The 12981-nt window shown below is 38.6% G+C and overlaps 1 protein-coding gene across 1 annotated transcript; it reads left to right on the top strand.

Annotated features, from left to right (window-relative positions):
* Nucleotides 1-7728: 7728 nt before the first annotated feature.
* LOC134541886 (glucose dehydrogenase [FAD, quinone]-like) lies at nt 7729-12311 on the top strand. The gene is made up of 2 exons (XM_063385608.1): nt 7729-7834; nt 10541-12311. The coding sequence occupies exon 2, from the start codon at nt 10585-10587 to the stop codon at nt 12307-12309; it is 1725 nt and encodes a 574-aa protein (XP_063241678.1). The 5' UTR covers nt 7729-7834; nt 10541-10584; the 3' UTR covers nt 12310-12311.
* Nucleotides 12312-12981: the final 670 nt, after the last annotated feature.

The following is a 12981-nucleotide window of genomic DNA, read 5'->3' as shown; positions in this document are numbered from 1 at the left end:
TTTGATGGGCTTGGTGACCGTACCTCACGCTCCACCAGAGACGTAGAAAATGTCTTTGGATCCGGTGACACTCAGTAGGGGTGGAAGGGGTGTGAAGACATGCAAGGAGAGTTGCGGCATTGACTACTGAGAAAACATATTTTTTTTCAACTGGTGACCATGCTGGTCGTTCTTGCTCCAAATTATTTACAATAGACTGTACCTTTGTCACACTCAGACCTCCCAGATAGAGTGCACATGCATGGAACACTTGAGAGAATTATTTGGGCGCTGGGAAATAAATATTACTGTCGATCAATTACTGAAATAAGGTCTCTCGGACACGAACTGATTTAAAATGCATTTGATTTATCCTTCCGAAAATTCTTAAGTCATCATGGCTGCCATCTTCCGACAGCAAAAAAAAAAAAAAAATACAAATTATGTTCTCACAAAAATAACTTCGCTGACTCAAAAAATATTTTCTGTTCGTAGGTACAGAAAAATAAATATTTAATACTACTCACAATAAATCTCGTGTTTTGTTTGAAACTCACGATACAAGCAGAAGGAACAATTGTGAATTTACTCACTCATTACATTGGGCTAATACCGACGACTGTGATCTCACGAATTTCAGTTAAAAAGTTCCAAAAAGGTTTCAAGATTGGCGCGGACCACAACCGCAAAATTTCTCTATTCACTACGTGATTTTATTCTATCTGAGCCAGCGCCCGACACGTGACCTGCCGGTACCTCGTACAGACGCTGACTGGCTCCATGGCTGATCTTTATCCTCCAGTAGAAAAAAATTAACTCTCATGTCACGTGATTACAAATGAAAATACCATCGAATCATGGCACATTGCAACAGCACTTCGACTAAAATCCAGAGTCTTTCTCGCTTTCACAGAAGACTCTGTCGCTCTCTAGGTATTACGTAAGTGGCAAATTATTGCACCAGCTCGTTTTCAAACAAAAAACCATGGCAAAAAAAGAAAAGCAAATTCCGTGAACATATAAATTTAACTGCGCGAATAAACAAAAAAAAAGTAGAAATAACTTCACCATAAGGTAAGGAAGTAAAGGGAAATACACGTAAACATGAAATAATTTAAATTATTCCCAACACACGAATACTTCTCAAAAAACGATCAATAGATGTTATTAAAATCATACTAGAAAACCTAACCATAATAATTAATATGACCGAACAACATAATAAATCGTTATTAAAACTCATTTAGACAGTGGAAAAGGCAGCAGTCGAAATCTTCCTAAATAAAAGAGTTTCGAGTTTGTATAGAGCGTCTCATCTTTAGATTTCAGTGTGCATTCAAATAGGCATTTACTATCTCTTTCCAGTGCACGATTTCTGCTATTAGGATTGCTATTGGGATTTCGTGAGTAAAGCAAAAGACATAATGCACACAGCAATAAAAAAAAAAATATATCTTAAGCACGTACTCTTATTCGCCTCACTACATATGAAGAACACTAACTTGAGTGCCCATTCAGTTCATTTAACATCCATGTTGTAATTAAGATAATTAATAGGCTGGCCGCTTTGGTCTATTCTTTTGGCAGGGGCTAAGCGCGCCGTTAGCGGAATTTCCAGGTGTACATACATACATCAGAACATCTATTTGTCAAATGATTTCTTGCATCAGGAAGCGGGGAAGTCTTGCTTCTCCGTCCGCAACAGTCTAGCGAAACATGTGCATTTTTTTTTCTCTCTCTCTAAAAAAAAAAAAATACACCTTTGCATGTTTTACCAGCCACCGAGGCGCGTGAATTTTCTCCACAGGGGGTGGAGATCAACCCTTCCGTTAACAGAACGAGGGTGATGGGGGGGGGGGGGTTGGTGCGACGGCAGGAAGAACCCCGCAAGGAAAAATCCTCCGTCAGCTCGCAGAAGAAGGATGATTGATTGATTCCAGCTGACATTTCAGTCTTGCTTCTTTCTTTGCTTCCTGTTTTTCTTCTTTTTCTTCGTCTTCTTCTTCGTCTTCAGCAACCCACTCCTACGCTGCTACGTCCTCCGACCCACTGCGGACTTATCACAATCCCGAGCACATTCATTATAAGAAAACGAAATCGATGAGGCCTGGAATGATCTATCACCTCTCTCGCCGCCGCTGTGACGTCAGATGGGTGGCGTTGTATTGGCGATAGGACTTGCGGCGTCGCTCGCGCGAGCCTAGGTAATGCGCGGTTGACGTTGTGCCTCATCACACCCACATGCTCGTTAGGCTTAAGTCAGTTTTTGATAATGGTTTAAAGATCCCATCGCCTCATGCAAAGATACTAATACTAAGTGACATTTTCAGTTTTTAAACCAGTAACCTCTTCAATAATATTCCATATATATATTTTTTTACAATTTTTGTGCATCAGCAATTTTTTTGTTTTATAGTAATTGTCTTTAGTTATTCATAGAGAGTCATAATACTGTTTTTATAGTTCCAATATGTATGTATTAGCTGCGTATTAAGTAGTTGTTTATATAATTCATGCTTAATTTTGTCTTTTGTTTTAATCAATTTAACCAACCCCGTTGTAATCCATCGGTTGAACATTTTTTTATACCTTACGTTTACGACATGTTAGTGAATTAGCTTTGTTTATGTGATTTTATAGTAAGCTGAGAAAACTATCTGTTGCTCATTTAACATTTTATTAATTTAAAGCACAATTCCAAGATTCGGTATCAAGAAAATATTCTATAAATATTTGTACGTATCGTGTTTTTTTACAAGAGACCTTTGACACATAATAATATAGCTTATAATAGTAGCAAACTGATATAAAATGATAGTGCGTAACACTCAATTATAAATATATATATTTTTTTAATTCTTGCAAACGCATGATCTATCCATGTTTGTGAGAGAAGTGTCATGTGTGTGTTATTGTTTATACAATTTCTCAAGCCGTGTTTAGCTATCATATTTAAATTATTTTCTGCATATTTAGTGTGAACGTTCGCACATATTTTTTATATTAATGTATCTAACACAAGCATTAACCGTGTGATATTTATTATAAACTTTGTACACTCTAGAGAATTTAGGAAGTCGTCGAGACATCCAGAATGAGATCTGCAGACTGTTAAAAGCTTCGTATCTGAGGGCAACACCGACACGCCAGCAAACAGCTCCCGTGAGGACGATCTCCTCTATACGTCAGCAGCCAGCTCGCTCCACATACCTACGCGTTGTTTTGCTAGGGTTTGCGCTGTAGTTCGCAATGAAGTACAGAGAAACTCTGCCCGCTTAGCCGGGACATTAAGGACAAGTTTGCTTCCGCACTAGATATTGTGATTAGTGTGCTGAAAGTAGTCATGTACCCGAAATAAACCAATCCAACCACGAAACACAGACAATGCTAAAACGTTTTAACACACAGCTGATCTGGATATCTCGTCGCCAGAAGTCCATGGCCGTATTAAATGGTAGTTCGTGGATTAATTTCCTGAGTCTTAACGGGTACGGAAGTGCACAAACGGCGCGTGCAAAGTGATAACAACCTCGCGCCAGAGTCTGGATGTTTCTGAGCGATGTTGCCACCCGCCACCAGTTGCCCCACTCCTCCTGCCCTGACCGCATCCGTAACACCAAACGCCTCGGGGAAGCGCGCCTCTTTTACGACGCCCTGTAGGGCAGTCGCGCGTCGTCGCCGGCGACCCTCCGGCCGGCGCGGAGCGTCTTCACGAGCCCCCTGTGGTGCGCGATGACGCATGTGGCCCCTCCGCGGTACAGGGAGGCCTGGGAGCAAAAACCAGGTAGTCTTCTCGAGGAACCGAGGCACCTGAATGCAAGAACCAGGCGTTGACCTCCGCGGACCAACGCACCTGGTTGCATAAACAAGCTGGCGCTCTCCGCGCGACAACGCCCTCGGAGCAAAAAAAAAAAAAGTAAGTCATCTCTGCGGAATAAATGCATTTGGATGCATAAACTAGATAGCCCTCTCCACGGGACAACGAGCCAAACTAGGTGGCTCTCACCGTGGGTCAGTGTGCTGGGGGGAAGAACCAGTAAGCTCTTTTCGCTGAACATGGTCCTTGTTCCAAGTACATAGATCCAAGGCACCTGGGTGCAAGAACCAGGCAAGTGCAGGCCTGGCACTTGCGTCCGAGGGGTGACTTTATATAGCTGGCATTTCTGAATAAAAAAACTTTCATTTGGAGAAAAAATAGTTGCAGGGCCTGATTTTGAACGATAAAGAATATGTATTTAATCGTGTAAAGTGTGTTTCTTCTTTCATTGTAAATTATTTTATGACAAATTAGAATTTAAAAAAAACAATAAAAAACAATGAAAATAATAGAAAATAAAAAACACTAAAATAAAAATTAACAAAAATTACAAAAAAAATCTGCCTTTTGTTATAACTATATCCTTGCTAAATAAAGGATAAGTTCAAAAGCTTGCAAAAGCTGTTAGTTTTATTTTTTTTATATTAAAATTTTTATTACTTTCATTAATATTTTAATATTAGTTTGTTATCCTGATTGAGTAAAATGTGCGATAGATTTCTCCGTGTTATCCTGATTATTCCTATAATTTTTTTGTTGCGTTTTCCCGTGTGCTCCTGATTATTCCTGTCAATATTTTATTGGTTTCTCCATGTTCTTCTAGTAATTCATGGTGACGCTTCTGTTGGTTTTTCTCCGTGTGCTCCTGGTTATTGCTGGCGAGACTTCTGCTGAAGTTCTCCGAGTGCTTCTGGTTATTTCTGAGAAATCAAAGTATGCACAAAAATGTTTTTTAAATTAATGAGGAATGCAATTTTATTCAGAGTTTCGTGTGATTTGCGGAATTCCTTTTACTAAATACGCACTTTCAATATTTAAATCAGGTAGAATTTAAACTCATATCAATTACTCAGTCGAATACTATGCATTTAAACATCTGAGAAGCACTATCTTACAAGCTAAACTTCCTTCTCCTTGATGTCTAACGAAGCCCTCCTTCACTACGCAACACGTGGCGTCATCTGATGTTGAACAGCAGAACTACTTGCGACAAGTTTTTCGTATGTCGCTGAATGGAGCAATTGGAGACTCGGAGCAATTGGAGCAGGTGGAGCTGTTGGAGCAATTGGAGCATTGGTGCTCTTTGTGAGATTGGAGCTTTGGAGCTGTTGGATCAATTAGAACATTGGAACACTTGGAGCTGTTGGAGCAAATTGGAACTTTGGAGTGCTTGCAGAACTTGGAAATTTATGCAAATTTTGAAGGTCAAGGTCAAATATCAAGGTTAGTGTTATCCAAGATGGCCGCTGTGACGTCACAATCACAGATGGCGGTCGGCTCCTCTGGCATTTCCTGGCGAAGTCTGTCCTCGGTCCGGCTATTATAAACTACTCTCGTTAACCACAAAGTTTTCAATGATTCTCAAGACTAGAGACAGGCTACCCGTAAAAGCCCCGCCTGCCGGCAAATGCATGCCGCGCGCGGGAGTTGCAAGCCAGCAGAAGTGTCGGGTGGCAGTCCAGATGTTCGCTCGAGGCCCGACAGGGCGTTTCTTCCTGGCCTTCTCGCTAACAGTTAAAACGTCGCTTACATCATAACACAGTACATGAAAAATACTCATTGGAATCGATTCAATGTACGAAAAACGGAACGAGAGTAGAATACGAGCCTACCAAAATTAACATTTTCGCCGCGAAGAATGTTGAAGTGCATATACTATAGTCGAACACAGAATATATGTGACAAAAAAAAATCATCGCCACGAATAATAAGAAACAACCAATTTTCATACAGACCAAGGGAATCGGAACCACGAGGTATATTTCTAAAAACATAATAAACAGGACACGTTCAATGGTAGTCGTATACCAAGTGTATTCGAACCAAGAGGTTAGTTCATGTACAATGTTAGGGGTATAGGCCAAGCGTTTCAGTACCAAGAGGTAATATTCGTCGATAAGCGAAAAACATTTTTAACAGGTCATGTTCAAAGGTAGGCTATAGACCAGTCGTCTCCGAACCACGAGGCAAATCATGTCGTGAGTAAAGACTTGTCGATGCATATTCATATTTAAAAAAACATTAAAAATCCCATTCGTCAAAAATGAAGCTCATTTGGTAGCACATTCAACGTAAAGGACGGAGCTTTGGAGGAGTTTTAATCCATTTTTTAAGGAATTTAGAGAAAATTGGACAGCAAAAAAGGGCCGCCGTGACCTCAGAATTAAAGATGGTGGTTGGCACCACAAGCATCATAACCTGGAACCTGCAGCAGGAAACTATTATATACTATTGATCTACTAAGCAATTATTGGGGGAAAAAATTCATGGTATTTTTTACAGAAAACATCATGGGCTATAATTTTCAAATACATATGCGTAAAAATCGTAGCAATATAGTGCTCATTAGGTGCCTATATTCGCTGTAAACTACGTTAACGTTATTACCAAATGTTTGAACATTATTTGGAACTACATCAAATTCATTGTTATGTCTACTTCTCTTAAAATTATATTATATAGCTACAACTATATATGTATGTATACTTCTCAGACAAAATACATCTATTACTATATAAAATATAACTTACAATTATATTGATTTTGTGTAATTTTGTTAGAGCCTACTTTTCTTGGAAGTACGGGCCTGTGTGATATATCTGGACGTAATTTTTCCTGTAATAACACAAATTCTTTTCTATCAGTAATTGTGATTCGCTTCACAAACCAAATAATTAAATGCGGTAGAAATGTCATACAATTAGAGCGTAAATGTCGCTTGAAACTTACAATTGAACAGTTTTGCATGAAAAAGAGATACAAAGGCTACTTTTGCTTTAGAAAATGTTTCATAAAGATATTAGTTTAATTTATTTTCAGTTCCTAAACATGATGACCTACGCAAAAGGGTCCATACAGTTATCACACTATAAATTCGAAGACTAAAGCGAAAACGAACGCCAATGAGGTGTTATCAAGAACTTAGATTAATTTTTTTTAAGTAAAGTTAAGGTTTTAGGTCCCCAAAGATTTTTTTATATTGTCTTAAAAAAACATAACTTTTATACTAACTAAATATCTGGTGAGCACTCACTTCACAAATTTCATGCATTCCTTTTTGACTTGTTCTGCTTATGTTTTAAATTTTATTTAAGTAAAAATATTTATTCTCGCCCATTTCTAATATAAAATATATATGAAATGAGGTTAATGTATAATAAATTAATCTTGAAAGGCGTAACAACTTAAAAAAAAATTTCAGCTATTTTTAAATGAACCTAGTCGGAGAAAATAAACTACTCAAGAGGTAAAAAAAAAAAAATCAATTACGGGAGATTGGTGGGTATACGATTGAGGAAAATACTGTTTTTTTTTTTTTTAATTTTTGTTTCACAAGTTTGAAATAATATTAAGATTATTAAAAAAATAACAAATTTGCAGCAGTAACTAAAATGAAAATATTGTTGTTTCGTTTCATTAAAGAAACATATAAAAAAACACAATCATACCCGTAAACTACAATTTCGTAAATATAAACAAAAACACAAAAAAAACTGCACGAAAGAAGTTCCCACATTGGTTCAATGCATTCGTTTCAAGACTAAGTAAAAATGGCACCTTTTGTTCCTTGTTAGATTATGATGTTATCAGTATTGGCAAACCTTTCGTTTTAAAATAATCATTACTGTCGAAGCGTCATCTTCGTTGTCACTTTGTCAACTGTTTGCCCAACGTGCCAGACACATTTAAGTGACGGGGAAATACAAGAAAGTACACCGTGAATACACTTAAATACCAGCAGTGAACACGCAAGAGGTGCACTAGCACCCAGCAACGGAACGCCCACGGATAAGAACTGATGCGGATTTAAAACTACAAGTAAGTTTCTTCAATGGAAATACGGTCAGCCACTATGCACTCTAAAAAAAAATTTGTACTTTTACAAGGGAATTTCTTGGAAACCCTGTTGCCAAGGATATTTCTTGCAAAACTACAAGGCAGAGCCTTGCAAAATCGCACATCGTACAAAGCTCTGCCTTGTAGTTTTACAAGAAATATCCTTGGCAGCAGGGTTTCCAAGGATTTTTCTTGTAAAATATACAAAAATTTCTTTCAGTGTGGTTAATATAACATTTGTTAATAATTTATGATAACATTAATGATATAGGTTATTGATGACGGGTTTGTGATAGAGGAAGGAGTTACACGTTTAGACGGAACATCACCCACCAATTTTAACAAAGGGCCCGTTGTAATGTAACATCAAAATTAAATAAAAATATAAAAAATTATTTCATTTACCTGTAATTTTTCTCTCTCAATTTCCCAGCCCTAGATCTTTCGAATACGAGCACAACCACTACACTCTGAGTGAAGAACCCAGACACCAACTTACTGAACAAAATTTTATCATTTAGAAAATGTACCAAATTTATATTCAAACTATAATTTTCTATTATTAATACAAATCTCCTTCATTTCCTGAACACACAATCTGTACAACTTCAGTCGAGATGTCACAATACCATATAAACGTTCGCCATCCAATCGTTATAAGATTTTCCAATTTTTTCCCCAGTATTAACAGAATACTGAATAACATATTTATTTTTAACCCTCCATATACAAAACTGATTATTAATCAGGGGCTGGCCATGAATGCATGATTACGAGGTAAGAGTTTTAGTCTTTATTTTCCTAAATCTAATTATTGCGCCATTTTGTTTAGCCGCCCAAAACATTGGCAAAGAATATTGTTTGCATACTGGTAACAGTTTTAAATATTTTTTTAAAATGAAAGTGATTGTTTTTAACGACAGATATTACAATTAATACTTACTAATCATCAGACGTGGTAAAACTCTTCATTACGATGTTCGTAGCCTTAGACTTTAGTAAATATAATTATGAATTTGAATAGATCACATGACATTATTTTATTACCGCAATCTTATTCACTGCACCCACACTTTAATCTCATTTTCTTTGTTTAAAATGATATTTTATATATACCATTTTACACTATTTATGTTTGAATCAGATATTCTAGAGTCAACACATATTACGATGAGTTTGGTAATTTCTAACTCAAAAATACATTACAGAGTTAATTTAGTTATTTTCGGAAATTTACCAAAAAATACTTTACAACAGCGTCAGTTGCAGCCTGGTAACGCATAACCCCACACCACATACTCAGCATTGGATTATTTCATATGTGCCCCTTATCCACACGTGGTCATTCGGTACCCCGTATGCGTACATATTGTCCGTGGACTTTACCTGAAAAACAAAATGTTGCTTCATCTGTGAGCATTAATTTTTCATGAACTCTTTATCAATGTCTATGCGGTCCAGCATTTTTTGTTGCAAATTCTTTACGTGCAATGTGGTCACCAATGTGGTTAAACTACCTGAGCCTGGAATGTATACAACATTTAGGTCTTAAGCAAAACTCTGTGTACAGTAGCAAGTGGAATTTCCGGTTCTTGCGAAGCTCTTCGTGAGGATATTATAGGACTGAGTAAATTTCTTGCGGATTCATTTGGCCGCTTCATTTGTGATCATGAATGTTAATGGTTTGTAAGAAACGTCGTTGCCAGACTCTTAACGCATAATCATTGGAAGTTGTTCATTAAAATTGTCTGTAATTTCGCTGAGTCTGGGTGACTGATTTTGTTTCGTAAAGCCACGCCACACAACGCGCGCGCTACACAAACAATAAACTTAAACAAATTAAGACTGTTATTCATGCATCTTATGATGCAAAAAATCTGTCACTTTAGTTTAATTCAAGCGGCATGTAGCTTAACTAATTATTTTTCTCACGATACCTTTTCAAAACTGCTAGCGGACGAGACACACTGTATTTATTCTGAACTGTTGGCATAATATTACTGCAAAACCAGAAACTATTTTAAAACTAAAAAAAAATCACCTTTTGGCCATGCTGAGAATTACAGCTGAGATACGAAACTATGTAAATTATATTAAAATAAAAATAATAATTATCAAAGATGTTTGTTATTTTAATGTGAAAAAACTAATTTATTTAGTCGGTGTCACACTATGCGTTTGAACTGGAGTGGTTGCCAGTTTCTAAGCTAGATCAAATGTTTAGTTTCCAGATTTTGATGAATTAACATAATGAATTCTTAAGAGAACTACATTGTAAACTGTAAGAAAATCGATCGAAACTATGTACAGTCAGAAACCACTGTGGAATTTTTAGCCGCAGCGGCAGAGACTCGTTATTTTAACACCGGTCCAATGAAAAGAGAGTTTAACTCGAAAATAGCCACTTTGTCTGAGAATGTATTTGTGATCATTTTCGGCATTTACTAGTAGTTATGTATAGTTTTGCTTCTCTTGATACTTAGAAAAGAAAAAAAGGCTAAATCTATTTAACTAGAAGCGTCATTATTGCTTAACCTAGTCAATTGTTTGATTCTTAAAGTTATATATGTATATAAAGCAACTTTAAAAAAATTTACATATCACTTAACTGACTGACTGGTATTGTGTATGTATTAAAAATGTTATTATTAAAAACTATTAAAATGACAACTTATGATTCTGTTCTAGACTGCTAGACTTGGCCTGATATCGGCGACTGCCCGCGACCTGCCATGCCGCCTGTCCTGCTGGGCTTCCCGAGCATGCTGCTCCTGCTGTGCGCGGGCCACGCCGCGGCCGACCATCACGGCTCCTCCGGCGACAGATACGACTTCATCGTCGTGGGCGGCGGGGCAGCCGGCTGCGTGCTGGCCTCCCGACTGACCGAGGTCGCGGAGTGGCGGGTGCTGCTGCTCGAGGCGGGGGGAGAGGAGCCCGAGTGGTCGCGCGTCCCGGCCTACTCGAGCTACACCCTGCTGCCCGAGAGCAACATCGACTGGGGGTACAGGACGGTGCCTTCCCCCAACTCCTGCGGCGGCGTCGGCTGCGTGTTCCCCAGGGGGAAGACCCTCGGCGGGTCCACCTCCACCAACGGCATGTTCTACGTCCGAGGCAGCAGACAGGACTACGACAACTGGCAGGCGATGGGGAACCCGGGATGGGGCTACGACGACATGCTGAAGTACTTCATCAGGTCCGAGAACAACGGCGCCGAGGCTTTGGCGGCGACGGAGTACCACGGCTCCAAAGGACCGCTCAACGTGGATTTGTTCAAAGTCCAAGACGTCAACACCAGGGGCATCTTGGCCGCCCTGGTGCAGTACGGCTTGCCCGAGAGGGACCTCAACGGACGGCATCTGATCGGCGCTGCCGTGACCCAGATGACGACTCTCAACGGTGAGAGGCACAGCGCGAACCAGGCGTTTCTGGAAGAAGCGCGGAAAAGACCGAATCTGAAAGTAATCACCAAGGCCCACGTGTTGCGAATTTTGATTCGGAACCAGAGCTACGCCTACGGGGTTGAATACTTAAAAGGGAAAAAATCCCATCAAGCTTTTGCATCGAAAGAAGTCATACTTAGTGCAGGGAGCATTGGATCACCTCAGATTTTGCAATTATCAGGCATAGGTCCCACAGAAGTTTTGACCCCATTGGGAATAAACGTAGTGGCCAATCTTCCGGTTGGCAAAAGCTTACAGGATCATGCGTGCTCCACTACTATTGCGTGTAATGTGAAAAGAACTTCTCATATTCCAAATATTACGACGCAGTACGAAGACTTACTAGATTACATACATAAAAGGGAAGGTCCCCTAACAGCGACCGGAACGCTGCAAATAGCAGCATTCTTTCAGCCAGAGAACGACACGAGTGACGATGCAATCCCCTACATGGAGATGACATTCGCCCCAACAACATCTGAAGGCACTTTGCCTTTCTGCTATTATGACAAAGTATACTTCGTTGGTATTCTTCAGAAGCCACTGAGCAAGGGTTATGTAAGGATAAACAGCACTGACCCTCTGGAACCACCTTTAATTCAACCCAACTATTTCGTGGAAGATCAAGATATGCAGAGAATGTTGCAAGGAGTGCACTATGCACTGGACATAATAAAGAAGCCTGCGTTGCAGGAGCTTGGATTCGAACTAGACAAGGAGCCTATAAAAGGATGCGAGAGTCATGTTTGGGGCACAGATGAATATTTTCGCTGCGGAATAATGACGACCACGAGAAGCAACTACCACCCAGTAACAACGTGCAAAATGGGCCCAATTTCAGACCCAACTACTGTAGTGGACTCTCATCTGAAGGTGCACAACATTTCTAACCTCAGAGTAATAGACGCCTCTATTATGCCGACGATAATAAGTGGACATACAATGGCGCCGTCTATTGCGATAGGAGAGAAAGGTTCTGACATGCTTAAACAAGCGTGGAGAAAGAAAAAAAATTGATTCTTCAAATAAATACAGCTATAATATTGCAATTTCCGTCAACCAATCATTTAATTGAATGCTAAGCAAATATATTTTTTCGTTAACTACCTTTGTAGATATTGTGGACAATATCATGGTTTTCATCTTAATAAATCATGTGTGCTCAAATATGTGACTTGAAATTGTAGGTAACCAACAAGAGTAAATAAAGCCACTGGAAATAAACCGTTATAAATAATAACTTAATAGTTTCTTACTTAAACCTGTTTATTTCATAACTTTAGCAATTTTTTAAATCAATTCCTGTGCGCGAGTGATAAAGATGGTAAATAAAATATTTTAATGTACTGCTGCAATAAAACCTATATTTTTTAGAGCCCAAAAAATTTCATGCGTAATTTGTTATCCTATTTGTTAAAGTATTAATTCTGCCACACTTCATTTCGGTATAACCCACAGCTAAGTCCCGCTAGGTGAAACCTGAGCAAGCATTTAACATGTACTTACCGCCACAGAATAATTCTGAACATCATTTTAATTGAATTCTGACTATCAATCTTGTCACAAAATTCCCTAAATTCATTCAAGCATAGTTTGTCTTACACATATTCCCAAAGTAAAAATTATTAGTACCATTGGTTTAATAGATTAATGTTTTCTTTATTAAAATATAACTATTCAATAATCTAA

The sequence above is a fragment of the Bacillus rossius genome (genome assembly GCF_032445375.1).
Source record: "Bacillus rossius redtenbacheri isolate Brsri chromosome 4 unlocalized genomic scaffold, Brsri_v3 Brsri_v3_scf4_2, whole genome shotgun sequence".
Taxonomy (NCBI): domain Eukaryota; kingdom Metazoa; phylum Arthropoda; class Insecta; order Phasmatodea; family Bacillidae; genus Bacillus; species Bacillus rossius.
Note: the sequence above shows the minus strand (reverse complement) of the source record. Positions and strands in the feature narration are given on the sequence as shown.